At 48.3% G+C, this 27,554-nt stretch overlaps 1 protein-coding gene across 18 annotated transcripts in view; it reads left to right on the forward strand.

Moving 5' to 3' along the window:
- RGS8 (regulator of G protein signaling 8) overlaps positions 1-27,554 on the forward strand; it is a 41,747-nt gene that overhangs the window by 5,938 nt on the left and 8,255 nt on the right. For 3 of the 18 annotated variants that reach the window (XR_010833127.1, XR_010833128.1, XM_067001333.1), the window contains exons 3-11: positions 4,897-5,033; positions 6,027-6,112; positions 7,184-7,326; positions 8,008-8,193; positions 9,395-9,584; positions 14,942-15,055; positions 16,181-16,239; positions 20,163-20,264; positions 21,189-21,253. Coding sequence is in view for 16 of the 18 variants with exons in the window: in XM_067001333.1 (XP_066857434.1) it covers positions 9,477-9,584; positions 14,942-15,055; positions 16,181-16,239; positions 20,163-20,264; positions 21,189-21,253 (448 nt within the window). In the remaining 2 variants the exon portion in view is untranslated. The other 15 variants (XM_067001334.1, XM_067001335.1, XM_067001336.1 and 12 more) reach the window with 15 other exon arrangements.

Below are 27,554 nucleotides of genomic sequence, written 5' to 3' on the forward strand. Positions count from 1 at the left end.
GGCTCTGAGTAGGGTGGTACCATGCAACTCTAACCCTTTTAAACAGCACCACTTCCCTGCGAGTGGCAAAACAACCGTGTTCAGAGCAAAATGGGTGTAATATTTCTCATGGTTAATACAGCCCTTGGTAATTGTGGAATGCTATTTTTCACAGCTCTCTGCAAACATATCCGAGAACAAATGGGCGAGGTGGGTGGATGACAGGCTGACTAGCTCAAGGTCACACGGTGTATTGTCCCAGAGGTAGCAGCCCAGTAATTCCAACATCTTTCTAATGTAGAAATCTAACTCATCTCTAACCTCTGATACATTTTTTGCAGGGGAAAAAGGCTAGAGTTTAAATAAAAAGTATTATGCCATATTCATGTAAAAGCTTAAAAAAGGAATTATAGAACATAAGAGCTTGGGTCAGATGTTTAGGATGTCTTGTAAAAATCCCAAGAAACCAAGAATTTAAAGTGAAAGGATATAAAGCCATGAGTTCTCTCTTCATATTTTTGCTGTTAATATAGCATAACTAAAGACAGATCCAGCAAATCTTTCATACTATGTTTGGGGGCTTGGGGTGGGGTGGGGATTCTTTTAATGGGAGGAGTGATTTCTTTATTTATTTTTTAATTTTTATTTAGCACAGTTCCTGCAGAAATACACAGGGTCAAATTAAGCCCACAGTCGCATTGTGTGATAGCTTGCTGGTTTTAATGCAGTTGCAGAAGCCACGTGAAGAAAGTATCTGGCATGCTGTTACTAATTTCATTTGTGGAAAATGAGATAAATAATGAATATAAGCATCCATTAAACGTAGACTCACCAGTTAAATAAGTATGTTGACTAAATAATTAGTATATGAAGAGGTACTTTTTAGTCAGGATGACGTTCAGCCAGAATGACACTTTATGAAAGGTATTTTCTGTGATTTTTTTTTTTAAACTAATGCTCCCTGAACAGCCTTCTCTATAAATCTAAGCTGTGATTCTGCAGATCTTTTTCTTTACATCAAGGTCATTTGCATCCCTCTTTCTGCTCCTCACTGCTTCTTTGGCAGCGCTGATAAAAGCGTTTGAGGGCTGCATGATTGGCAGTACTTAATTATTTCAACTTGGACCAGTTTTTGGATCCAGCACACTGCATGGCCTTAAGCAGCTGCTGCAGCACAGGTGGGGAGCAGGGTAAGTGACGGAGGTTTGGGGAATACAGGAATGAGGACTGCTTGAGCTGACTCTGCAGCTCTGAAATAAAGTAACACGCAGTTAATGCATGCTGCCATCTTGTGGCTCCTGCTTGGAAAGTTTTTAAAATCCTGCAAAGTGTCCAAATAATCAGAATCTGTCATGCAGTATTAGGAAGTAATGGAGCAGTTCTCTAGAGTCAGTGGCACAGAAGATTTTTGTGTGTTTTCCTAGACAGTGATCTGTTTGAAATCATAAAGTGAGTTGCCATTTTTCTTAGCCTTTCGTGGTAACGGGAACTAAAAGTTGGAGGTGCACCATATGTGTTTATGTATAATCTTCAGTGTTATTTTATTTTTTATGGAGAACTGACATCACTCAATGTGCAGTTACAGAAATTTGTATGCATTTTAACAGTTCATAGACAGAAAATGGGATTTACATGAAAATCTGTGTATAGTGTTCGTTTATTTATTAAGTAGACCTGGAGCATAAGTAAAATCAAGGATGAGAAGTCTCACCAAAGTCTGCCAAGGGCTGTATTCACCCCTGATGTCACAAAAGAAGAAACAACAAGGGCGATCAGGAGGGTGAGTTGCTTAACACGCCTCACTTTAAACATTCAGGAGGTGAACATGGTGCTACTGCATAATAAATGTTTGTAACTGAGCTTAATACTTCCATGAACTCTTTGGCAGCATTTGCATTTCACTTGACCGTGCTTTTGAACTGCTCTAGGGTTTTTTTGTTTGCTTTTTTTCCTCCCAGGAGCCAGGATTGTTTATGCTAATGTCTCAAATTTCTTATGTCTGTGGATGACTCCTGATTCCCTTAGTCACTACACTCCCTGCTGCAGCCCCAGGCAGGGACTTCTGGAGGCATTGCTTCCTGGCATCTCCGTGAGTTTATCCAAATCTCCTTTCAGGGCATTGCCTGTCTTTAACTAACCATTGACTGTTGTTAAAAGCCATGTGCTTCCGTGGATGTATCGACATTGTAATTGAATTGTTAAGGCTGAGATCTTACTGAAGTGCGTCTCTAAGATAATTTCCTGTTCTTTATTTTCTTACTCAAATACTCTTGCTTTCAGGAAACCTTAAGGTTTCCCTGCCTAGACTGTGTGTATATATCTCTATATAGAGATGTTCACTTCCCCTTTACATCCATATGCATATTGTAGTAAGTGTTTTGTGTGCTTAAATTTTTTCCTTGGCAGTACCAGTATAGCACACTGCTGCTCATTCTTCTGATGTTCACTGAGAACATTACAGACAACAGACGGTCCCTTTTATTTGCCACTGGCTGAAGGGAGAGTTTCTGTTGCAAAGCTTTGATGTTGCAGATGCTTTTGAATCCTATTTCTCTCTGTTGATTCATCTTAATAGTTGTCAGTGATTTCTTTTTTTCCTTGTAATTTCTCAGCTCCTTTGGTAGATAGTGTGTTGGACTGTGCTACATGGCTTGCATGGCCAAATGAGGCTTACTTTTTTTTTTCTGGGTTTCTATTTCAGCCTTACAGCTTGGTTTCTTTAAGGCTGCCTAGCTCAGAGCTTGCTTCTCGAGCCAAGGAAGTGTGCCTTTGGTGGCAGGAACCTCTAATAAATGAATAACCACAATTCTCCCTTTGTAGCAGTGGGATTAGTTTATATCTCTAAGCCCGCAGGACAAATGCTTTTTGCTTTGTCATGATCCCTTAATATAAAAAATACTTGTTATGGCTGACAACCCGTCCTTTCAGTAGTCTCGGTAAGCACTGCAAATGAGCAGATCAGCATTTCCCTTGGTCCTCCTCATATTAATAATGTACATGGGGGATAATCACAGGAACAGAAAGACCTGTTGGAAAAAACGTTCAGAAGGCCAAAATGTTTAATGTTTTATTTTTTTTCACTGTAGTTGTTAAAAAAAAAAAAAAAGCTCAAGAGAAGGAAGTGAGAGACTAGCACTGTTGGTAGTAACAACTAATAGTGAGATCTCAGCATAGAGAAAAAACATATTCAAGGGTGTTCTTGGGAAACTGGGTGGTCTCAGGCTGTCTGGGTGTCAGGAATTTTATTAAAGAGCTAGCTGAAGTGATTTCAGAATCATTTATGGTCTCTCTGACAAATTACGCTGGATAGGTGAGGAGCACCCGAGTGCCAAAAAGGTCATGCAGTCTCTAGAAATAATAGAGGGCCAAGGTAATTACAGATCAGTTTAATTATCCTTTGCAGAAGAAAAAAAAAAAGAAACAAAAGCAGTCTGGAAGGTGTTGGACAAGTAAAGCAAAGCAAAATAAAAGGTCTTCTTGCTATGGGAGAGGCAGTTCATGACAATATGCTAGGTCTTTTTGGCATAGTCGTACCTAATGCTGGCTCTAAATGAAACCGGGTACAAAACGGTTGGATGATGCTAAAATGATGTATTTCAGGTGATTGTCCCAGAAACGTTTCTTTCAGTCTTGGGTGGTAAATAAAGAATGGAGCTTCATGTACTGATTATGTGAAGCTAGTGCAGATTTGGTAGCTGGAGAATCTGTAGGTTATTGGGAGAGGAATACAGCTAGGGTTCAAACCTTGACAAATGGAGAAACTAGGAGGCCATACAACAAAGATAAAAGCAGGTTGCTTCACTTAGAGGGGAGAAAATCAGCTCTATAGGCAGCATCAGAGGGGCGGCTGTTCTGACAGTAGAAACTGCTGGTGTTTATACTGGGTCAGAAGCTAAACATGAGTCAACAAAACTTGTCCTGTTGTGAAAAAGCAAATATCGTGCTGGGGTGTAAACAGAAATGCAGACAGCAAAACACGTGTTGCAATCTCTTCGTTCCGCTCAGCGTGATGCGGTTTCGGCTACAGTACCTGAATCGGGGGCTGGAGCTGTGCCCTTGAAGAGAACGTGTGTGCTGCTGTAATTCCTCGATCTGTGCTTCTGGGCTGGCAAGAGCAAAACTGCTTGCCTGCTGCCTCATGACTTGGGTGTTGAATGATTCCCACTGAAACAGAGCTGTTTTCTCCTGCTTGAGAGCGGGGAAGGCAGGCTGATGCGAGAGTGCTCTGTGGGGAAATTGGGTTCCCTCTCTGGTGTCACGTGCTGCTTTCCCAAAGCTTGATTCCTGGCCTCTGCAGGGTTCATGAGGAGTGACCTGTTATGCTCTTGTCCTTTGGCAGTTAGTTTTTTATTTGGCCACTCGGCTGTCTTGTTTAGCAGATGTTGATGTTTTCCAAGAGGGCTATTGCATGCGTGGCTTCAAATAGTGTCGGGCAGTGTCTTTGCAAAGGCAGATGTGCTAGGTGTAAATTCCTGAAATACAGCCCAGTCTCTCTGGGTCACCTTGTTCGGGCATCTTTAGTCATGCATAGAGAGACTGCAGGCAGGATGTGCACAACCTGGCTAATAAATACAGCTTGATGGCTTTAACACGTCATCTGCTACACTCAGCATTAGTATGCGTCCACCCTCCTCTCCGTAAGCCATCCACAGAGTCTTCGCTGGCCACATAGGCATTGCCAGGAGGGAAAGGGTTGGTCTGGGTGCTCCCTGCAGCAGATCCCTAGTGGAACAGGCAGATCCCATTGCTGTTTTTCACCTCCGTGATTACTTCCTATAGAATTTTCAACGTTTGTGTTTTTCCTCTTGACTGAGCTACTGACTTTCGCTGTTGTAACAGTCCTGTAACTGTTTTATCTTGCATAGCTCTGTTTTATGGCTTTTCCCACAGCTTAACAATTTCCTCCCCCAATTTTAGAGAGCTGGGCTGCGTTGAAGCTAGGTCATTGGACACTGTTGAACCTCTTCAAGGAGAGGCAGAAGGCTACAGAGGATTACACCATCCCCGATCCTGGAGGCAGTGTTTCTGAAGACTAAACAGCTAGCAGTGTTGATGTGAGTGATGGGTTAGGTGGCAGGGGAGGGAATAGGTAAGAGCCAACCTCAAGCACCAGATCCAGCCCCATCCCACTGCTGGTGTTGGGTCTGAGGCCGCATTGCCTGCCTTCCTAGTCCCACAGGAGACAGATCTTCCAAACTCCTGGCTGCTTAAAAGGGACTTTGTTGCCTCACAGTGTGGTTCTGGGTTTTGCTGGGCTGCAGTGCTAGACATCTGAAAGAGGAATTAATCTGCAGGTGCTTAGTTGGAGCTAGCATGTGGCTTTCCAGGCACGCAAGCCAGTTCTCAGGGTCAAATGGCTGGACTGTGCTGATTGATCTTAGCCAGTGTCATGAGAACATCTAAACGCAACACTCTGGGCACCGAAGGGGGATGACTTGGCAAAGAACAAGAGGCCCAAGAAACAAATGGTACCCAGATCGCACCATCTTTCACAGAGGGCAAAGGCATGCACGTCTCCTCTGCAAGCACACCGCTTCTTAAACAGGGGCTCAGCAGTTTTCCCAGATGTTAGCTCACTAACAAAAGGGCTAAACAAACAGCAACAGATGGCAAGTCCCCTGTTGTTGTGCACCGCAAAGCCAGATGATGACTCCAAAATGCATTTTGCAGAGTTGCTGCTCGCAGTGGGTTAGTTTGAACGAGCAATGAGCTACAGCCAGAGGAAATGAGAGAGCAGCAGGAACATTGTTATATCCTTCTCAGCTGTGATTAGGAAAGAGTACTGGAAGATGATGGCTCTCCTCTGGGCTCTGTGTGTTAACACTGCAGCAAGGGTAAATACAGAATTAATGGGAGGGTTGGTTTTTTTTAAGACTTTCTCCAGAAACTCTTTACAAAGAGTATTGCTCCCAGGAGCATTTACATTAGAAGAGACAGAGGTTATTTTGAGAGTCCTTTCCCAAAAGAGCTCTCTGTTATGTGATGTTCTAGCTAGAAAGACCTTCTCCAGAGGGTCTGATGCCTTTGTTGTTGATGCCTTTGTTCAGTACTGCCCCTGGCTTGGACTCTGCTTAAAGACAGTGAAAACCCTGGCTCGCCAACCTCTCTGGAAATAATTCCCTGCTACTTTCAGGTAGGTGTCCAGGAACACGGCCCCAAGATCAGGGACAAGTGGCTACACAAGCAGTTAAAATTCAATGCTTTTTGTCTTGGTTTCCCTATGAGAGCAAATTTACATTTCCTTCCATTTTCAAGGTCTGTTAGTCACTCTGGCTTTACCAGAGTCCCAGGGTCACAAACTCAAAGCCATAGAAATAGCACTATTATGCAGTTTCCCACCGATGCCAGCACTACCCTGTAGCAATATCTGGAGCTAAAAGACCTTTCGGTGTGTGGGACATCTGAAAGACACCTGAATGACTAGCTCTGTTAATATTTCCATGTCATTCCATGACACAATTCAAGTATGGCAGTGTGTGTGTGTATAAGGGGAGAGAACTGTTGTGGGTAGGTGGACTATCAGTGAAGCTGTCTGGCCCCTGCAGGAACCGGGATTTCTGCGGTGGATCCAAGCCATCAGATTTTACATCCAGGAGCTGCTAATGTCAGTAATGGCATTTCTCCAGCCGCCTGCTTCGAAAGATGCCTGGGTTTTGTTTATGCACAAGGGACTCGTGTTTTGTGAGTGCCCCATCCACCACAGGGGATGTCTCTGTGAGCAGAGGCCCGGCACTAATGCCATCCTGCATGGCTGTGAATGAATTCACCCTTTATTCAGCATTACCCACCCCTGCTGAGCTGCGAGCTCTGCACTGCGCGCAGGCATACACGGACGCTGCCGTTTGCAGTGCTTGTTCAGCCGGGCTTCCACACCCCGGTGCCTCTAATCCTGGACAAAACCTGGGCCACGGAGGAGAAAACACAATGAGACTTCTATTCTTAGCCTGCAAGGCCTCAGAGCTGGTTCTCTGGGGTGTAGGGTGATGAATATGCAGTTGCTGGAGCTCTTGACAAAGCAGGGTGAGTAGCGGTGTTTGTCGTTAGTGCTGTACATATGCTCCTCTCTCATTGGATCTGTAACCTTCACTGCAGCTTTTCACAGTTACATAAATATGGCCTATTTTCCCTGCGAATTAACATCTTGCCTGCTAAGTTTAGGCTTTCACATGCATACAAAACAAGCCATCTGATTTTTCACATGCAGCTGGAGTCCTGGCTCAACTGGGAGAAGCGGTCCCTGCCCGTACAACGCCTTCACGGTGGTGATGAACGATGGTGCCGAGTGTCCCCCTGCGAGTGGCACAGCCCTGTGAAGTCCTGGACATCTCATTGCAAACACCATCCGAGGTGCCTTGTCCTTTCCCCCGGGGAAAGTCAGACCCCAGCTGTGTGGCTGCGAGGATGCCGGAGGGTCTGCCTTCCTGGCAGGCTGTGAGGCTTCCTGCATGTCCTGGAGACTGGAAGGTTGGCTGCATGCTTTGGAGCACAGAGCAGATGGTTGCTCACTACCCAGAAAATACAGATGTGGTTGTCTTTTTTTTTTTTTTTCCCCTACACAAAGCTGGCTTTTTCCCCCCTACTAAAAATGCACTGGGAGATTGTGCTACAGTATCTGTAGAAAAAAACAGCCCTGTAGAGAATGGATGTCACTAAGAAATCTCCCAGCCCTGGGGTGTAAGAAAACTGATTTACGTCTGCTGAGACTCTGGTTGGATTTATTACTGAAGTACTATAGATGTGCAGGACTGTAGGGGGTACGCAGGAATCTGTTCTCCAGTGATATTACTCCCTTCTTCAGCCAGCCTAAAGGGATCCAGCCCTGCTGCTGCTGGGGTCTGTCTGTGGTGGGGCAGTGGTCAGGGTTTAGGCATAGTGTCAGATCTCAGCTTCTTAATTCCGTTGCAGGGGAAGTAAGGAGACATGGTTGTGGGTCCTAAAATGATCGCCCCTGGGCCAGTGCATCTGCTGCTATAGGCAGAAGAGGCCCTCCACAGGTGTGGATCCTCAGTGAGACCTTTTCTGTTCCAGGGTTGGTGGCGTGCTGTGACTTGAAATATATTCTGACACCTGGCAGCACAACCCCGCGAGGGAGCCGTTTCCTGGAGCTGGACACCAGAGTCCTGAGGCCAGCCCAACACACATTGTCTGGGTGCTGGATTTTGCTTAGTAGGGCCTGGTCCTGTCCTGCTCTGCTGTAGACGTGTGTGATCTCAGGTGAGTCTTAAAGGTGTACTGCAGAATACATATATATAGTCACTTAGAGACGGACCTGGCAGCACGGTATGCTCTCAGGTTAACTGCTGCGGAGGGTATTGGAGACTTTCTGTGCTCATAATTCAATGCATCACACCTATTGATTTTATTAGCAGTCAGCCGTGTGGCTAGATCTCCGTGTCTTTTCCGACAACCTTACAGTAAGGAGCTGTGATAAACAGGTGACTGGGAGTTTTCAGGGGAGGCCATAATACCTTAACCATCTGGCCTCTCTTTTAGTTTAATTCTGGCCAAACTGAGCACCCCAAGTAAAACCTCAGAATGGTAAGGCACTAGGACAGAAGAAGGGAGGAGATGTGGGATTTTTCAAAAGCTGACAGAGGCATTAGGCGCAAAGCTTTTTCTTCCCTGCAAGCTGGCCTGCACTTCTGAGCACATGATGCTTTTGAAAAGCGTGCTATTAAATATGTGGAATCCTCTTCAGGGATGATTAGGGCTAGATCTGTGAATTCCTGTCTTTTTGGGATTGTCACTGAAGCAGATCAGCACAGTGTCAGGGACTGCAGGCAGCTCTGCACAGCCTCCAGTACCCCTGCCATGCCTCTGGACCTGTATTAGCATGATCCAGGTAACGGGAATGGTAGGCAGAGGCTAAGATTTAAATGTAGGTGCCTTGGGTACGTGCAGCCCACTTCCTGGCTGTCTTGATGCAATGCTGTCTGTATCAGTTTTGGGTCAGATCAGTCCTCCTGCATCCTTCAACTGCGTTGAGGAGGACTGGGGCTGAAGATTTTTGATTTCTAAGGGAGGAAAGGAGTAGTCAAGATAAAACTGAACTCTCTATCATCACTATCATTTCCTTCTCTCAAGTAGGACCCTTTCCCTCCCAGGTAAAAGCAAACAAAGACAACAAAGGCCCCAGTACCAAGCCGGTAGTTTTTCTTGCTCTGCTGGTCCGTGAGGACCTAATCTCTACCCTGTCCCTTCCCTCTACCATGCCCCCAGCCAGCAGCGGATGCTGGCGAGCTCTCCATGGGCAGCAGCCAGCCTGCGGCAATAATGAGAGCAAGTCAGGCAGTGCCATCCTATGCAAGCCTCTGGCTGCTCGGCCGTGTGCGTCTGTGAGAGAGCTCTCCCTTCTCCCCCTTCCCTCTCTTTCATAACCCACAACCCCGGCTCTTGTTCTTTTCACGAGATGCAGGGCTAGGGAGCCAGGAAAGTGGCAGAGTGCTGCTGCTCCTCCAGAGATAGCCGTGGCCAGGCTGGCTCCCTCACCCTCCCCGATGCAGTGGCAGCCTGCAGGCGCTGTTCTTCCTCGGGGCCCCAACCAGCCGTGTCCCTCAAGCACCAAAAGCCACGTAGCCACCACCCTGCTGCCAGCTGCAGGACAGGTAAGAGCTAGGAGTACCTTAGCACAGCTCCCTCGGGGGGTGATGCAGGGCCTGGTGGCTCTCTGCATGGATTTGAGGCTCTGGGAGGGGGGATTTTACTTGTTTACTTGCGCCAGTTTTCTGTGGGGATGGATGGCTTCACAGGCAAAGCGGGAAGGGAAGGATGCTGCTCAGATGTCACCCCTGTTAATGTCAGGGCAGCGCTTCTCCTGGTGTGTTAATCTTCCAGTGGCATCCTGTGAATGGTCAAAGGGATGCAGGCAGGGAAAGAGAGCGTTGCACTTCTTACGTTAACCCCCAGCCCACCCCTGGCTGGGCTGATACGAGGAGCAGGGCTGGTTCTGGGGGTGAGCTCCGTTTCAATTGGATTAGCGGTGGGCCTTTGATGCTGGGAGAAAATGTTAGTCTGTGCCAGTGCCTGTAGCCGCAAGATGGTTTGAATTTTTTCCTTTGCTGTTGTTGGTGTTTTAAAATGGTGGGTTGTTTTTCCTCTGAATGTTTGCACACAGGGTATCCGTGACATTGTGACTGACACCAGGGCTGAACACTGGGGCTGAGCTAGTTAAAAATAAGACTAATTGGAGCGAAAGGAAAATGTGTTGGAGGGGAGAGAACTGCGCTGAGCAACGGCTGGAGCAAAAACTTGCAGATGGCAGGAGTGTTTGCAGGTGGGGGAAGAATTGGGGTTAATGTAAGTGGGCTCATTTTCCTGCAGCCCTGACTGCGGGACTGCTGTAACTCGTGGAGGTCACTGCAGCGGCAAGGGCCCTCTCTTCTCTGGGAATGAGCTGGTCGTTCAGTGCAGCTAAGAAACACACAGGCCCCATCGTGCTGGCATCTTCTCTCTGTGCCTGATTATCGCTGCACCGAGTCCTGGGCATCACTAGTTGCATTCTTCCATCTGGGGACCCTGCACGTTGTCAGGGCGGTACTTCGGCTCTGACCGTACGGGGCTGTGCTCTGCTTGTCCGTGCTGTCCTGTTGTGCCACCCTGCTCCGAGGCTTACGTGTTCCTGCAGCCCAAAGCTCCTCGGAAGCAGAAATCCAGCACTGTCTGCTCTGGCAGCACAAGTCTGGCCTTTTGCCCTGCAGTCCTTCCACGCAGCTCTGGAGACGTTGCCCAGTCCTTAGGGCCTGACCAGCGCAGGCACTGGCAGCGCTGCGGCGTGCATCTCTATCTAGGCTGTCAGGACACAAGCGATGATTGCCAGCCAGCTTCCCGAGGAGAGATTTGTGCTGGATGCAGCAGACATTCTTATGAAAGAACCACCATCTGCTGGAGCAGAGGATGAGCCCATCTAACTCGCTTCATTTATGTTTTAATTAAGGCTGGAGCAGCAGCCTCCAGAGATGAGAGAGGAATCCCAGCTCACCCGGGCAGTTTACTCTGTTTGTATTTCATCATGCAAGTATTCATTCAGCTGCCCACATGTTTCAATTTGAGCACGTGCTCAGGTGTTTTGCTGCAGTGACCTCCCAGTGCCACGTTGCCTCTCTGTGTAGTGGCTGATAACCCCAGTAAATCCTTGCTCTGGGACCTGGATGCCCCGTAAGCCCGAGGCTTTGAAACAGCAGTGATAAGAGCAAAGAATCACAGACCTTGTCCATCATAAATGGATTTGTGACTGCAGCCCGCAGATCTCAGAGATGATTTCTACCATTCAGTAAACGACTAGTTTGGCAGAGCGTTCAGCTCGCAAAATGCAGGCTGCTTGCAAGCACCTTGAGTGATCTCTCAGCAGAAAATGAACCCCGTCTGTCAGTAGGACTCGCTCCCTGGCCTGTGTTCAAGTATCAGCCCTCAGCCAAAACCTACCAGGGATGGAGCATCTGCAGCAGGGGATCGTTGCGGAGTTCTGTCTGTCGGGGTGGATCTGTCTCAGATCCCCAGCCGTACACACCGACTGCGTTACAGACACTGCCATATTGACAGCAGCAGCGACGCTGAAAGCTGGGAGGACTCCAAGGCTGCACAGAGCAGCTCTGTCAAGTCCAATCCTTTCTGCCTCCCTGCTCCACGCTTAGCAGGATCCTCTCCAAACCGCACGCCGAGGCACCAACGCGTTTCTTAACGTGTAACTGCTCCTGGGCACAGGAGCGTGTCTCCTCGGAGAACAATTATGGAGTTGTAATAAAGTGCATTAAAGGGGAAATTCTTTGATTTCTGTCTTGCACAGTGCCCCTCTCAGCCTGGAGCTTCCCACACTACTTAGCTGTTGGTTTTGCATCCTACCTGCCTGGAGGAATCGAGGAGGGAGTCGGAGGATGCCGGCCGGGACCTGGAGCCATCTCACACGGGAGGCATCTGCTCTGCTGCAGCCATCACAACACCCGAGTGCTGCACACATGTCCAACTTTTATCATTGACACGGGGGAGAATTGAAATAGCTGCCATTCTCTCGAGCTAAGCCAGAGACAGAACAACGGAGCGCGCTTTATGTAACTCGTTTTTATTTTTAAACAGCCTTTTATTTTCAAGGGGAATTCAACTCAGTGGGTGTCTCCTATCTCCTGCCCTGCCTCGTTACTGCATGAGAAGTGGCTTCTTTTGTCAGTACCCCCTCCTATCCAGGATATCAGCTGCCTGAAACCTGCCCCTGAAACTCAAGGTCTCCTTGTTTGACCTTTCAGAATTTCCTGCCTGCTACGGCTGACGTGGAGAATGATTTGAGGCTTAAGGTGAACAGAAAAAATAACCCCTTAAAATTTTTCTCTTTGTGTGTTTCCTGATGCTGCGGGAGCTTCTTTTTGGAAGGGGAAGCTGCTCTTGTGATTCTTCTAATAAGTAAGATAGTCTGTGATTTGTTTTGCAGTTTAGGAAGCTGTTGAGATCAGTTGTAATTCTCTTCTGCCCAGCCAATTACCTTGTACTGCACCAAGTGTGTTTTACCCTGGATCCTAAAACAGGCAGGCAGCCTGACGGTGAGCAGAGCATTGTGTGTTAGCTGTCAGTTACTAACTACTTTTAATGTTAACAGCTTTCATTGTAAACAGTGGTGGAAACAGCACGCTCTGGAGGCAAATTAATTACTAATTCGAATTACCTTGGGCTTGGGCCCACGTAGGTACCAGCCTGGCTTTTGAATAAATTTGGAATTTGTGGGTGTCAGAGGAGACCAAATGATGCTTCGTGTCACAAGTGGTTTTGCAGGATTTTAACTCCATGGCAAGAGCAGTAGTTCGTTCCAGTCCTCCAGCAAAACAACCAACCACACACACAAAAAAAAGGCAAAACCAAACCAAAGCTCCATTGGGTTGCAGCAGAAGTCCACCAGGGCTGAGGCTTATGGTTGAGCCAAAGGCAGGCTCTGCAGCATGCAGATCACCTGCATTCCTGAGGCAGTGACTGCTGCAGGGAAGTGGCTAGCCCCACGCACTTGGTCAGTCACAGATCCTTCATCACAGAGCTCTTTCCAGAGAGGTCACAGAAGCAACAGAATCTTACTTAACCAACCAAAAAATGAACTCAGCTGTGGGGATGTAGCTATTATATGTCACAGCTGTCTGAAGAAAAACATTCTTGATGCCAGGCTAAAACCACTTGGACTCGCAAGCCATGGAGCACACCCTAAAACAAGCTCCTTGCCTTACAGCGTGAGGAAAGAGAGATGCTGGCACAGGACCAGGGAAGGTCACAAAGTAAGAGCAAACACAGTCCCAAAGAAGTTCAATGCCTTGTGGCGTGGATCGCTGTAAAGATGACAAGGCCTTGAAGTCAGAAGTGAGGAGTGGAAGCGACAGGCCCAGCATGACAGCTAGTTAAGCATAAAATAATGGAATCCCAGAGAGGCACGCAGCCCCCCGAGGAAACAGAGCAAGAGAGAGAAGACAGAGAGTAGTCTGCTGAAATGTCAAGGTAAAGGAGTTTATTCAAGGCAAGCCCATCGGAGATGTCAGCCAAGCAAATGAGGTAGTCAGCATAGCTGCTCTCTGATGTCGTAGCCCCAAAGGGAGAAGGGAGGTCAGCTGCCAGCCCTGGGGAGTGTTCTCCTCCCTGGGGGGGGCAGAAACCACACAGCTGCCAGCTGGGCTGGCTGGGTATCTCAGATGTTTGGGCAGCCGTACTGGAAGGAACGGATGTCTTCAGGCTATGCACCTCTAGCAGTTGGGTGGCAGAAGCTGGGACCGAGTGAAACCAGCAGAGATGTTTGGTCAGGAAGAAGTTTTGGGGTAAAAACTGCTCAAATGATAATCAGTAGGGGCACGGACAAAACACGCGTAATAGGAAGGGAGGCAGTTAAAAATAATAGGGTGAGAAGGACCCTGGAGGTGATGTTATTGTCCAGGGAACAGGCTGGCAAATTCCCTTCCACCCTGTCCAGTGACAGGCAACAGTTCCAGTGCCGCATGCGTTTGTGTCTGCTGTTAGCAGGTCACGAGGAAATTGCTTTAAGGTATTTTTTAGAGAGTTAAAATTTTGGATGGGATTCAAACCTAATATCAAAATGAGTTATTTTATTAAAAGGTTTTAAATAGAAGGTACAGAGTAGTCAGAAATATGAGGGCCATTTTAGAAGGAATTTGCTATAAACCTTTTCTATCTCACAGAAGCTTTCTAAAATATTACCCTGTAAAATACAGTTCTCTTTATCTGCAATTTAATTACATTTCCCATAGTGCCTGTGTCAACACAACTCACTCACTTTGTTCTCTATTAACTCCATCCCAGCCTAGGAAAGTAAAAGAAAAATGGTGTTTTGCAGAGCTGTTTGTGGGTTGCTCCAGGACCTCACTGAGCTCACGAAAAGGGGGTGCTGACAGCCTGGAGAAATCGGGGCTGGGGTCCCTGCCCATACTGGTGGTGGCTGTGAGACAGCAACGTGTAAAACTGGCATAGGAGGACAACAAGCAGGAGCCCTCGTTTCTTGGCCTCTTCCACCCCACCAATGTCCTGGAGGTGCTGCAGCCCGTGTCACTTGTGACATCCTGCAGTTGCCCGGAGAGAACCTGGGAGTGCGGAAGGGCATTAAAACAGAAATGACGTGCTCGGAGTTGAACCCTTGGTGATGTTGTATTAAATTTGGCTTGGGTTTGGGGCAAGGGCTGAAGCTGATTGTTATTTAACTTGAACAAACCAGCCTGTTGTACCAGAGGCATAGGATGGACCTCAACCTTTGACCTCGGCTGAGAGGAGGTTGTATCAGCCGCTGCATTTTTATTTTTTTTATTTTTAAATGCTCGTCTCCTCGTAACCAGAGATGTGATTGACCCAAGTCAGGATGACCTGGGCTTTGCGATGGGAGGGTGAGAGCAAGGCAATTATTTCCTTGCCAGGTTGAGTTGTGAAGGAGGAGATCCGGGTCAGAGAGCTGGGATCACTCCTGCAGCACCACTAATCCCCGTGTTCTCCTGGTAAGTTCTGCAGGACTCGTTCCCCAGGGATGTTGCTGGTGATAATGTGCTATCTCAAGACACGTTCCCTGTTAGTAGCACAAGGACGTCAGGCCCAGCACCGCTTTAGCAGAGGAGAGGTGGGTGACTACGGGTTTCTAGGAAAAAGACAGGAGAGTAATGAGAAAAATAGTGGGTGGTGTAACTGCAGACACTTTTTTTTCCCCTAATGCTCCTGTCCCAGGCAGTGGCCAACTCCAGCAGGATCAAAACGAGCTGTGGCTTGTGCCCTTGGTGAGCCTGGGGTGCACCTGAGTGCTTGCACAGCCTGCACGGCACCTGTGTTGGGGTTCTGGTGGCTGAGCCAAGCCTGGATCTGGGGTCGTGCTGCTGCCCCATGTGTGCTGGGGGCTAGGTTCCCGCGGAAGTCCCACTGGGGTGCGCTGAGAACCCCATATACATCCTCTGCTGGTTGAGGTGGGGGTGCAGGAGAGGGGAGGGAATGGGAGCTTGTGCTGTGGGGCGAGCAAACCACGGGAGGTCCAAACCACGGCAGGGAGCCCGTGGGGCTGCGCACATCAGGGGAGACGAGGGGTCAGTCGCATCCCTGACGAGCCAGGTGGGTTTCTTGTTCCCATGCCCTGCAATACGGCTCTCCCTCGCCCATTAACGATTTCGTTTGACCCTGCTGACACCGGGGCTCTTTAATTAAACTCCCCAGTCCCTTCTGTCTGTGGTAACTCCTGACGATCGGCGATCCGAGGGCAGTAACCTCCCCTAAACCTCAGAGGAGCTGATTAAACCCGACGCAGGCGGCTGCTTTCTTCCAACGTACCGAGGGTGACAACGGCGAGAGCGTTGGCAGGCATCCCCCCGCCCGCCCCCAGATGCTCCCAGCCAACGCTTGGCACCCGCCACCCGTGCCTTGCTGTCGCCCATCTCGAGGGGCCGGCGAGATCCGCGGCCAGGTTAGCGGGGCGGCGGGCGAGGAGGGATGCGGCGAAACGTGCCGATCAGGTGGGCTCCTCGGCGGTGCCGCCAGCCAGCCACGCGAGCAGGCTCCGCAGCAGAGCCGAGCCCCAGCCTGCCGGGTGAGGCTGCTTTTTTAGCCCTCGCTGGATGTGACACGGAGCTGTGCTCCCAGCCCTGCTGCTGCTGCTGCTGCTGCCGCCCGGGGAGAGCTGGGGAGGGGAGGTGTGTCGGAGTGTGACTTTCACCCCGTGCTGGGGGCTGTCTCTGAAGAGACTGCTCTGTTCTCTCCCCAGAGCCTCTGTGACCACAGCGTTGGCAAAGACCCACCGGCAGAGAGGACAGGTCAACGGCAGTGAGTATCTTTTCCCTGTGTCTGTCTGGCTGCAGTGCCTCGGTGTTCGGGTTTATCTGCCTTTCTCTGCATGTGAATGGACGGAGTTAATCTCTCGAAGCCCCTTGGGGGTTGTTGTTGTGGTTTTGTTTCTTTTTTGTGCTGCTGATTTTTTCCATTGGGATGGCTGCTTTGCTCAGGTGATCTCCTGGGGGGGTTTGATAATTTGATTGTCGTAGTTGCACCCCCTTCCTTTGTCTCCTAAGGAGAAACCCCAAAGCGCGTCCATGATGAGAGTGGCAATTCTCCTTGACCCAGGGTCCTTTCGTAGGAGGGGGAGGTAGGGCAAGTGATGGAGTGTGGGGCAGAAAAACCCGGCACCACGGACCCCCACTGGGATGCCTTTACCACATGCTACAGATTATGTTTATAAAGCCATAATTGACTGGCTTTATTTGCAATCAAAGGAAATACCCGTGGGCATGTCAGCCTAGCCGTGCGGTTGTCTTTGTGGGGAATGTAGGTCTCGGCATCCCTGAAGTCAGGCAGACTTTGGGAGCACAGGGAAGTTCGGTGCTGCTCAGCTGTGCAGGTTGCGTTGTGTGGGCTGGGGAGCGGGTGGGAGCGGGGGCGAGCAGAAAGCTGTTTCGTAACAGGACCCCAAAAAGCATGCTGCTCGAGGAGACGGCAAGGGAGGGAGAGGGCACCCAGCGGGCACCCAGCTCGGCTTCCAGCTGTCACTTCGGAGTGATGGTGGGGAAGAGGGGCTGAGGGACTCCAGGAGATCCTGTGCTGTGGCCCCGCATGTGGGTGAGACTGTTAACGAGGAAATTTAAAGGGGCTTAAGGAATTACCAAGGATTGATTTCAGTTAAAGCGCATCGAAGCAGCCGGTCAGGGCAGGGATTAAGAAAATGCGCTCACTGGCACGTAGTGCAATCCCGGTTCCATTAATTTAGTTGGGGAGAGGCTTTGTGCATTTTTAATGTAATCAGGTTTTAAAGGGGATGTTGTGTTGGGCAGCCCAAGCTTTGGGATCTCCTCAGGCCCAAGTGGAACGGGGTCCTGGCTCCTTTGCACACAGCCTCTGCTCTCATCAGCTCCTTTGCCACTTCCTCAGTCGTTCCCTCTGGGCAAGAGGACACGGAGGTTATCTGGAGCTCGGCCTTGTCCTGGCAAACAGGAAACCTTTGCACTTTGCTCACTATACAGGCAGCTTGGTCCTGCTCTCTGTCCCATCGGTTTCCTGGCAGGTGTGGACCTCGCCTTCACTCTCTGATGCGAGATTTGTTTAACCGGTGGGCTGTGTGCCAAGGCTCCCAGGGACCCTGCCACCCCCCTCTGTCCGCTCATCCTTCCCTCCCTCCCCGTTGCAGACCGTGCACCCCCCTTGTGACTTCCCGCAGGCTGCCACCGCCTGGAAGAGGAGATGTTTTCTTTCAGTTATTTTTGTGTGAGTGCTTGAGCCTGTGATGGTGCAAGGACCAGCATCCGCAGACGCGTGAAGTCCTCCTCTTATTTTATTTGCAGTGCCAGCTTTTCCGTGATGGCCGGTAACATCAGCCATGACCTGGAGGGACAGGGACAAGAGGTAGTTTGGTCTTCTTAGCGAGGTCAGTCCGGAAGCTCTGCCTGTTGAGGAGAGACCTTCAGAGGTGTTGAATGATGAGCGCGATAATGCCGAGTCCTGCTGCTCCGTGGTGAGCTGTGACACCAAACTCAAGTCACTTTAGACCTGAAGCTGGACTTAACCTGCTGTCCTGGTTTTAGAAGGAAATGCTGTCTCTTCTCTGTGATCATCTCTCAACTCTGAACGTCTTCCATTGAAAAATCAACCTTCCACGCTAGGAAGCAAGGATCAAATGGGTTGAGAACACCTGGCCCTCCTTTTTTTGCAGAGGATTCTTTGGTATATTTTTAAGTGCCAGGACATGAAACAGTAAATCCCTCCTTCCCGCACTCCTATCTCCTGCAAACAGCCCTGACTGCTCTCCAAGCCAGCCAGTTAAGGGGTTAACTATAACTGGATGCCTGAATGGCTGCCTTACTGATCCCACGGAGGTAACTGAAAAGACACGCTGCATTCCTCACCCCTGCCCATCCTGTCGCTGTCTACCTCGTCCAGTAAGCCTTTCGGCTCGCTGTACCATCCCCTCTTCCCTCTTTCCCTTGCCTCTCCACCTCCCGCAGACCCAGATTTTCCCTCTCTTTCTCCTGTGTCCTGTCTTGGAAGCCATGACCCAGAGATCGGTGTTCCATGAGAGACAAGCTCCTTGCTTGTGGCGCAGCATCTCTGTCTCCCGTACGCTGTGATTCCCTGCTGCAGTCCCTTGATCTCAGGCATCAGAGAGAAATCTGAGCAGCATTGCAGTAATGCGTGTCACACCTCTTGCTGAGAAATTCGTGAGCTTGCTTGAACAAACAGCTGAGGGAGGATAAAGGTTGGGGGCAGGAGGTATCAGAAAGGTACCAGAAAGATCCGATAGCGGGCTCGGTGTCAGTTTGAGTCAGCAGGTCCAGCAGGCTCGGCTAGGAATGCGACACTCTGCACACAGTGTATCTGCACTGATGCTGGAAGTTTAGGCAGTGCAGCATCCTGAGCCCACCGGTCATGGGTCCGTTTTTTGAGGCTGTGCAACAATTCCTGCCACTAAAAATCTCCAGGTTTTTGTGCTCGATAAATTCCGTGAGTTGCCTGTGCTGTGCCAGGGAGACACTCCTTGCATTTAATTAACATTTAATTTGCTTTAAGATTACATTAAAATGTGCAATAATAGAAACTCTCTGAAGGGCGGGAGGAGAAGGGGGAAACAGGCATGCTAGAGATTGGCTCGGTTGCCGGTGTTGAAGTGTTCTGCAAGGACTGCATATGGAAGGGGAGAAATCCTGTGCTTCCCTCTGCAGCCACAGAAAGTGTGTGGCTTCTGTTTGGCAGCAGGGCTCAGCGAAGGGCTTCCTCTGGCTCAGAAGTGGGTGCAGCAGCTGAGAAGTGCAGGCTCAGTCGCTGAATTGTCCTCCTGTGGTCAGGAGGAGACAGCGGCCTCATTCGACGTGGGGGAAATGTGGCAGAAGCGATGCCCTTAGGCTGGAGAGGCAAGTAACAGGCTGTGCCCTGCTGGACACCGTGTCAAACCGTTAATCGGCATCTATATGTTTTTGAGAGGAGACAATGCCAGGGCAGTGCAACGTGTGTGTGACATCTCCCTCTCCCTTTGTGTTTCCTCTCCTTCCCTGTCCTCCCCGTCCCGGCGTTATGTAACGAGCGGTGCTGCGGCGCTGTCCTGGGAAGGGGCTGGCGAGGAGGAGAGGGGCCTGCGGAGCACCAAAGGCTCTGGGACCGCTTTGAAATTCAGAGGGAAAAGCAATAAGGCCATTTTCTGCATGGATAAACCTGTCACGGAAGAGGCAGCTTTAGCCTGCTTATGTAACGCTGAGTCTAAAGGAGCTGCCCGGGATCCTGGCTGGGGTCTCGTGGCTCTGCAGCGCAGGCTCACCTTGCAGGTGCCTTGCTCCCTCTCTTCCTCCAGCCCCTCCTGCCCTCAAGCACCGGTATTTGTGCTGTTCTGGTGCGGCTGGATTGTGGCGACTGGTATTTCTCCCCTTTGCTGTCTTCCCACTCCTGCCGAGAGCAGGTCTTTACAAGAAACTGTCCCAAAGTGCAGCCTTTCAAACCCTTTTGCCAGTCAGACCAGCCGAGTGACTGGTGTGGGCGAGCTTTCAGCTGCTCTGGTGCTGTGTCCATCCTTAGCATCTGCTCAGCATCTTACTGGAGATGCTTCAGAGTCCCTTCTGCAGATGAGGGAGCCAGGGACACAGGTCTGATTAGGTGCAGAGCTGCTGAGGAGGTTTTTTTTCTTGTTTCTGTTTTGCCACTCTGGCTAGACTTTTAATCGTCTTCTTTGGTTTTCCCCTGCTCACACCCCTGCTCCCCCATATCGACCACAGGAACAGAGGGATGAGGACTCGCCTGGGCTGCCTGTCTCACAAATCAGACTCATATAATGATTTCACAGCTATTCTTCCGGACAAGCCCAACCGGGCTTTGAAGTGAGTATAGCTGCAGCATCCCACCCCATCCCCACTTCTGTCCTTCCCCTCCCTGCCCACCACCCCCTCTAGTGCTACCCGCCTTTCACTGTATGCTGTATGAGCTTTGCGTAGTTCTTTTTAGCCACAAGGAAGGGAGGAAAACACAAAACCTGATAGAGCAGGAACGATATTGGAAAATGCCTGTATCATTGATACAAGCTCTTCTGTAAGACAGGACATGCACACTGTCCCAGCTGCTGTACCTGGGATGTGTCTGCACATGTTTGAGAACATAATATATCCCTCTGTCATCGCAAATCAAAGTCTGAGCAGTTGACTTTGTACACGAGGTGAGCAGCAATTTCAGGTCACAGTCCTCCTTAGCAAAGTCTTGTTATTAAACACTACCAAAATGTCCTGAATCAGTTTGCACAGCACTTAAAGTAGGTACTTCAGACAATCCAGAGCCCTGTTTTAAGACGAGTGGGATGGAATTCATCTGATCACAAGTCACTGCTTACATCTGAGCTAAGAGTCTAACCTTCCCCTTGAAGTCAGGAGAGAGAAACAAACACTGCTGCAGGTGTGGGTTTCATTTCACTTAACTTTTGACATTTACAATGTAAATGTCTACATCTGAACTTGTTCCCTGGGCCTCTGCTTAGAGTCAATGAGGAAAAATCGGTCCTTTTTTGGGTGATTCATTTGGCTTATTTCACCCACCTACCTGAAGAGGAGATGAAGAGAACCCTGCAAGTCCCATGGCATCTCCCTGCTGACTCTGATGGGGACCCAGGGTGACTTGCTCACTTGGAGACCTCTACACTGTAGATAGCCAAAGTTTGGTGAGAATTCCAGCCTTCTTTGGTGTCCTTGTCAAGCAGCTCTGGAGGGGACCAGCAGCCGCGGGTTGTCTGTAATTTGTCTCTTCCTTTCTTTCAGAAGACTGTCAACAGAAGAAGCAACGAGATGGGCAGACTCCTTTGATGTCCTTTTATCCCATAAATGTGAGTAAAGATCAAATTCTATCAATCCTCCACTCTTCCCCCTCCTCATGCCCCCCATACCCCAAATACTGTTTATAACTGAGGCAAACAAATTATGCACCGCATGGCACAGAAGCGGTCCCTTGGGTACTTGCTTACTTCCCCCTAGGAAGCAGTCACAGTAACTCATGGGCAGGATTTCTCCTCTGGTGAGAAGGCGAGGGAGCGCGTTTCTGTGGGTTCCCGTCCTGAATTTGCTCTTGACTGACTGTGGGGTCACAGCTGATAAAGCCAGCAGCCCCAGCTCTAGCTTTTTCCAGTTCCTCCGGAGGCAGGGCTCCAAGGCTGTGGCTGTGTACACCTTCCTTGGCAGGTACACCCGGGTTCTGCCTTTCTGCACGAGCAGTGATGGGTTCTCAGCTCACTAAAGCTCCCCAGGATCCGTGGCACCATCTAGTTTCCCTCTGCCTCCAGCTGCTTTGCAGCTGCGCAGTGTCAAGGTGCAGCCTGTGCCAGGACTGCTATGGCACAGCAGAGTACCATAGGAAGCAGTGGAGGGTTTCCCCTGAGACCCCACTCACTGCCACTGCTCGTTAGCTCTCCACTGCAGGGGTATTAATATTTTATCTTCACCGAAGTGGTGAGAAGACCGTAACGTCCCATTCCTATTGATGTGATCGCCTTGCAGAATATTCTAATTCAAGTCAACACAGCTGAAATTATCAGAGCCATCTCCTGATTTTTTGACTGATTACTCTCATCGATTTTAGGGGAAAAATCTAGTATATAGCTCAGTAACCTTAAACACCTCACTCTGTAGCAGTCCTTAGTGGAGAAATCACGCATGGTAGCACTTAACTGGATCTAATTCATAGTTACCGAACCAAACCTGAAAGTTTCACATCAAGAAACGTTATGCAAACATATAATCAGCACACCTCACTCCATTCAATAGATCAATCATATCAGTTCTGTTCAGAACATTTTATTGTATTATTCTGCTTCACCAACATATTCATGCTGACAAATTGTAAACAAGGCTGTGAAGTTCACAGTATGGGCTCATTAAGGTGTTTGTATTTGAAAATAAAATGAGCAAATCGAGGCTGGGGAGAAGTCAGTGTGGGTGGTGAACTATTTTATTGCAGTATGGAAATGTCTGACTTTCTTAGTGGTTCAGGTTTTGTGGGCCTTGCATTTTAAAATCCCAGTGTAGAATCATATTGTTTTCAAAAAAGTGCAGTTCTTCTGGATTTCTGCTAAGATGACAACGGTTTTGGCAGAGAATTACGTGACAACTTTAGACAAGCTGGCTGTCCAAGGCAGTAAAAAGCAATATATAATTTAGCAGCAGTATCTTGTTGAGATCATTGCTCTTGCAGCCGGTAGGAAAAAAAAAATGATGTAGCTGGGTATGGCTAAGAGGGAACATTTCTTTTGTCAAAATTCAAAACAAGAAGGGAAAAATGCACAAAAGAGACGTGGGTGCCTGGAGGATGGGAAGTGGAAGAGGACAGGATATTCACATCAGTGGTGCAGTTCTGTCTTTAAAATCAAGCCCTTGTTCCTGCTTCAACAGTATTAAGGTCAGAATTTTCTTACTTAGATACAGACTATAACAAAAGTGCTTTGGTTACAAAAGCCAGCAAAGTCACACTCTCTGTACTGAAGTTCTATACAGATTGTTCCCTCTTCAGCTGAGTGCTGGGAATGCTAAATCAAACCTTAGTTCGATTACTTCATCCAACAGCATCCATAAGAATATAATATTAATAAATTGGCCTTATAAAGTGATAAATGAAATACCAGAATCTTTCCTGTTTCTAGAATGGGAAGTAATTCTGGGAACTCTTTGACACCTAGTGAGAAATATTTAATTCCTCATAGCAACAGAAGGTGATTTTTAAAATTTAAATTGAGCTTTTTTTTTCTTCTGAGCAGTCATGTTGACATTGCCTGGTGATCAGTGGCAAAAAAACTGTTGTTTAATAACCCACTTTCTAAAAGAATATATCACATCAGCTCTGACCTGAAGCTTCTGGAATAGCTAGTCTGCAGACAAAGCCTGCATTTGGATATAATGATGCAAATACAGAAAGCTCTGTTTAAACAGAAGTGTTATTTTACACTGGTTTAAAGGAGAGAAGATACACTTCATATGTGCTTAGAAGGAATTGTAAAATCGTTGTTTTCGTTTATGTATACTTGCATCCAAAACACAGAATTGTTAAAGATCCGTTATGAAAATAAACCAGCTGCGTTTATGCTATTAGAAACATGCTAGTAAACATGAGCTGATGTTAGAGAGGGTAAGGGACTCTTGTGCTGTGTCTGACCAAAATTTCAGAGTAAGAAAAGCAGTGCATGTCCTGCCTGCGTCTGTCTATAGTACAGGTGCCAGCTAATGTCCTATTTCTAGTGCCAGGAGAAGGACAGAACTGTATCAGTCTAATTTCACTATGACTGCCCAGGTGAAAAATATTAGCCAGGGAAAATTCGAATTCATGCTTCAGGGCATGGGTTAAGCACCAGATGGGCTCATGGAGAATTTCCCCTGTGGTTTCTAGCATTAGCAGGTAGACCGCTTCTGCTTGACACATCTGTCATAAATTCTTTCTTCACTAGATGGACAGTTTGTCTGTTTTGGAAGGGAGATTGTGATGCTGATTTCAGGGAGTTGAGTGGTGCTTTCCTTCACAGTCAGACGTTACAGCGGTTTGGGGTTCTTTCCAATCATCCCATTCTTTCAGGAAAATCAGTGCACAAGTAGGACTTGGGAGCTGGGTATAACAGCTGTATGAGAGAGACAGACAACTCTTACTCCTTCACTTCCTATTTTCCTGAATCTCCAAAAGGTCTTCAAGTGGACGTGGTCTGAACAGGCATTATGCATTACACAAACTCTATGGGGAATGTTATGCTTATTTTTGTCAAATATTCCTTAAGTGTGATCCCTTTAGGCGCCCCTTCCACTGTTCCCCCATTGTTTTACTGAATGAACTCTGTAGATACTGTTTGATCCTGGCATGCTACTTTATGTCAGTACCTTGAGCGGAGTATTGAAAAGCCCTGGATCTTGAAGCAACTGCATGTTTCCAGAGATTCCCAGGCTGGGCAGTGCTCTTTTTTGTAAAGAGAGTGGTCCGATTCAGATTGTTTAGTTCCCAGCACTTTAAAAAAAATAATTGTATTGACATTGGCAAGAGATGGCAGGTAGGGAAGGCAGTGCAACTCAGGCTCTCCCAGTCACATCCTCACCTTCCTTTTGCACTGGCACAGGGACTTCAGCATCCCTCAGCCTTGCCCTGTTAGAGCAGCAGTGCCAAATTGCAGGATACAGCACAGCTCGGCTTCACTGGCAGCCCCAGACAAGTAGGTCAGTGCAATGATATCTGACTCGTTCTTGCTAATGGGTGAAGCAAATCAACTTGAAACCGTAGGGTCAGCCAGTCAGTCCCCTTTCTTTTTAGAGCAGGAGCCTTGTCTGAGCTCGTTGCAAGGAACGTATCTCCAAGCACAGCGGTGTTCCCTTGGGTCAGGGCTTGTGAGCATGGCAGGCAGCAGGAGAGAGGAGCTTGATCTTGCTTTGCAGCTGGGTTTTGAGAAAGTGAGAGGCAGGGCTGTATGTAGCATGCTTCCTTGGGTGCTAAGGGGGCAAAAGCAGAGGTTTTAACATGCGAGATTTTGGCATTTTTTCCCATTTTGTGCCAGTGTTGGATTAGTGATGGCTCCCAGGGAACCGGAGCTTTATGTGGTCTGCAGAGCGTGCGTATGTGTGTGAGTAACAGAGGAGTAATCCCCCTGCTGTACCCGTGCCCAGGAGGTACAGTCTGGTCAGCCAGATGGAGATTCCTTTTGACAGGCTGCTGGAGGGAAATACAAGCAATGGCATGTCTCATTCTGCATCCCTCGCGGGGCTGGACACATGGCTTGTCATTTGTCCAGAATCCGGCAGGACAGTCTGTCCTCAACCCTTAGTCAGTTTTCAACGAAGCATCTGACATGGAAAACCTTTGCGCTGAATTTCCATTTTTATCTCAAGGATGACTTTTTTTGCCATCTACAATTTTTTTGTGATCTCTGTGCTCTTCTGCCCAAATTTTATTGTCCTCCTCCTCCTTCTGTTGTCTATACATTGCTGCTCTTCCCACACAGCATAGGAATATCCCTTCCTACTCCCAGTTCTTTCTAAGCCAGAACAGCATTAGCATTAGCATTGTGCTAGTGACAGGCAGCTAACATTCACCAAAGCAATGCTAAGCAGCAGTGAGAGCACGTACATATGCTATGCAGAACATTGTGGCCTTGTCTCTTCAGCCCTGGACCCAAAATATTGCACAGAGCTAATCCATCCATCTACGAGCCATAAGGACTCTCTCTTTATTTCCTACATGACGTGCTGATGGCTCTGATGGTGTGAAATGCATCCATTAAATAAATGATTGTTGATAGCTTTCTTACTCTGACAGTGGCTAGATCCTTGGTTATTAAACTGTCTGCCTGAATGATTTAAGCTATTAATCTCAGCTCTTCCTCATGTTGCTGACGCCTGATTTAGTTAAGACTTGTACTGTATTTTGAGCAAGCCAGTTAAGTCCCTTCCTCCACGGCTTTTCTTTCTGCAAAGAAACCGCTCTTCACAGCCCAAAGGATAACATCTGAGTGGGGTTTCAGGAACATCTGAGACCTCATGTAGTTGTTGATCTGCCTGGTAGTTCCCATCTAAATCACAAATTTAATTTTAGCTGCTCTAGAGAGCAGAGCCGGGTCCTTTTAAGGCTTTTATTTACACTGCAAAACTGTAAAGCAAATGTTCTTCTGCTCCTCTTTCTGACTCCTGACACCCAGGTAGAAGAGCTCTATTTCTTTGCCATCATCCTATCTGCCCTGTTGAAAGTAATATAATCCGCTGGCTTCAAGCAAGACTCACCACTCTTTTGAGTCAAATTCCTGAGTAAGTATCCAACAGCTGTATTGGAGGGCTGTACATTTACACCACTGTGTCTGTTTCTTGAGCAGCCATGCCTTTCAGCCGTGTGTTTTGGGGATGTCCCACGAGATCTCTAAAGATACCATAGAATCAGAGAATGGCTTGGGTTGTGAGAGATCTTTAAAGGCCATCTACTTCTGGCCTCCTTCCATGGACAGGGACATCTTTCACTAGACCAAGTTGCCCAAAGCAGTGTCTAACCTGGCTTTGAACACTTCCAGGGATGGGACATCCACAACTTCTCTGGGCAGCCTGTTCCAGTGCTTCGCTACCATCATGACGAATTCTAATCCAGCTTTTCATCTCCGTGCTTTTTCTGCCAAACATCCCATTGGGCTTGCACTTCTCAGGTGCTCCATGCATCTTCTAGGCTATTTCAAGAGGCTGACCCTGCTGGTGATGCACTCCTGTTCATGTTGTGCTGCAAGCCAGTGCTGGTTGCCTCCTGCTGAGGGGGAAAGAAAATAATAATAATAAAAAAAAAGCTGTACAGTTGGGTGGGATGAGCTTTGAAATGCCTGTCATTTGTGAGGGATGCTTCCTTGGTAGTCTTCATGTACAGGACATTAAAGTCAACATCCAGGTCACATTCCAGCTCAGGTGGTGCCAGTCCCCTACCTCGTTGCCCTCCTGCCCTTTCCATTAGATCTGTCATTGTTCCACGATAAACTTGTGGGCAGCCTGGCAGCGATTTACTGCTGTGCGGTCATCTGGGTGCTGAACTCTGACTGCCAGCCCCGGCTGTAAATGCTGGCAGAGAGTCAAAGGCTAAGGGCAAATCTGTGGAGAGCGAGGCAGCCTCAAGTTGAGGATGACCTCTCCTGCATCCAAGGCCTCCTCTGCAAGGTCCTCGCAGGTCTGGCTTGATCCTTTCCAGCTCCCCTAAGGCTGTGAGGAGGAGATGACAGAAATATATATAAAAAAGTGGAGAACAGCCAGATACTATTATTTATATATCGTCTGTCTAAACTTACTTCGAGATAAAAAGGGGCTGATTGACATGAGAGCGGGAGGCAGAGCATGTGGAAACCTCCTGGTCCCAGCTGCCATGGCTGCTCTCTGGGGCAGGGCTGAAGCAAAGGCCTTTCTCATCTCATCAATCACGAAGTCCACTTGTTTTAGCAGATATTACATTCTGCAGATATTATATTTGCCATGCACAGCTGCTATTTTTGGCAAGTGATTCTCTGTCAGTGCTGGGGCTCTGGGGGCTGTTGGAGAGGAAGGGCGACGGGGGAAGATCAGGACAGGGAAGCAAGATCTCCGCCAGGACATACAGCTGAGATTGTGTTGTCATAACAGTGTATTTGGGTGCCTGAATAATAAACACCA

The sequence above is a fragment of the Anser cygnoides genome, chromosome 8 (genome assembly GCF_040182565.1).
Source record: "Anser cygnoides isolate HZ-2024a breed goose chromosome 8, Taihu_goose_T2T_genome, whole genome shotgun sequence".
Taxonomy (NCBI): Eukaryota; Metazoa; Chordata; class Aves; order Anseriformes; family Anatidae; genus Anser; species Anser cygnoides.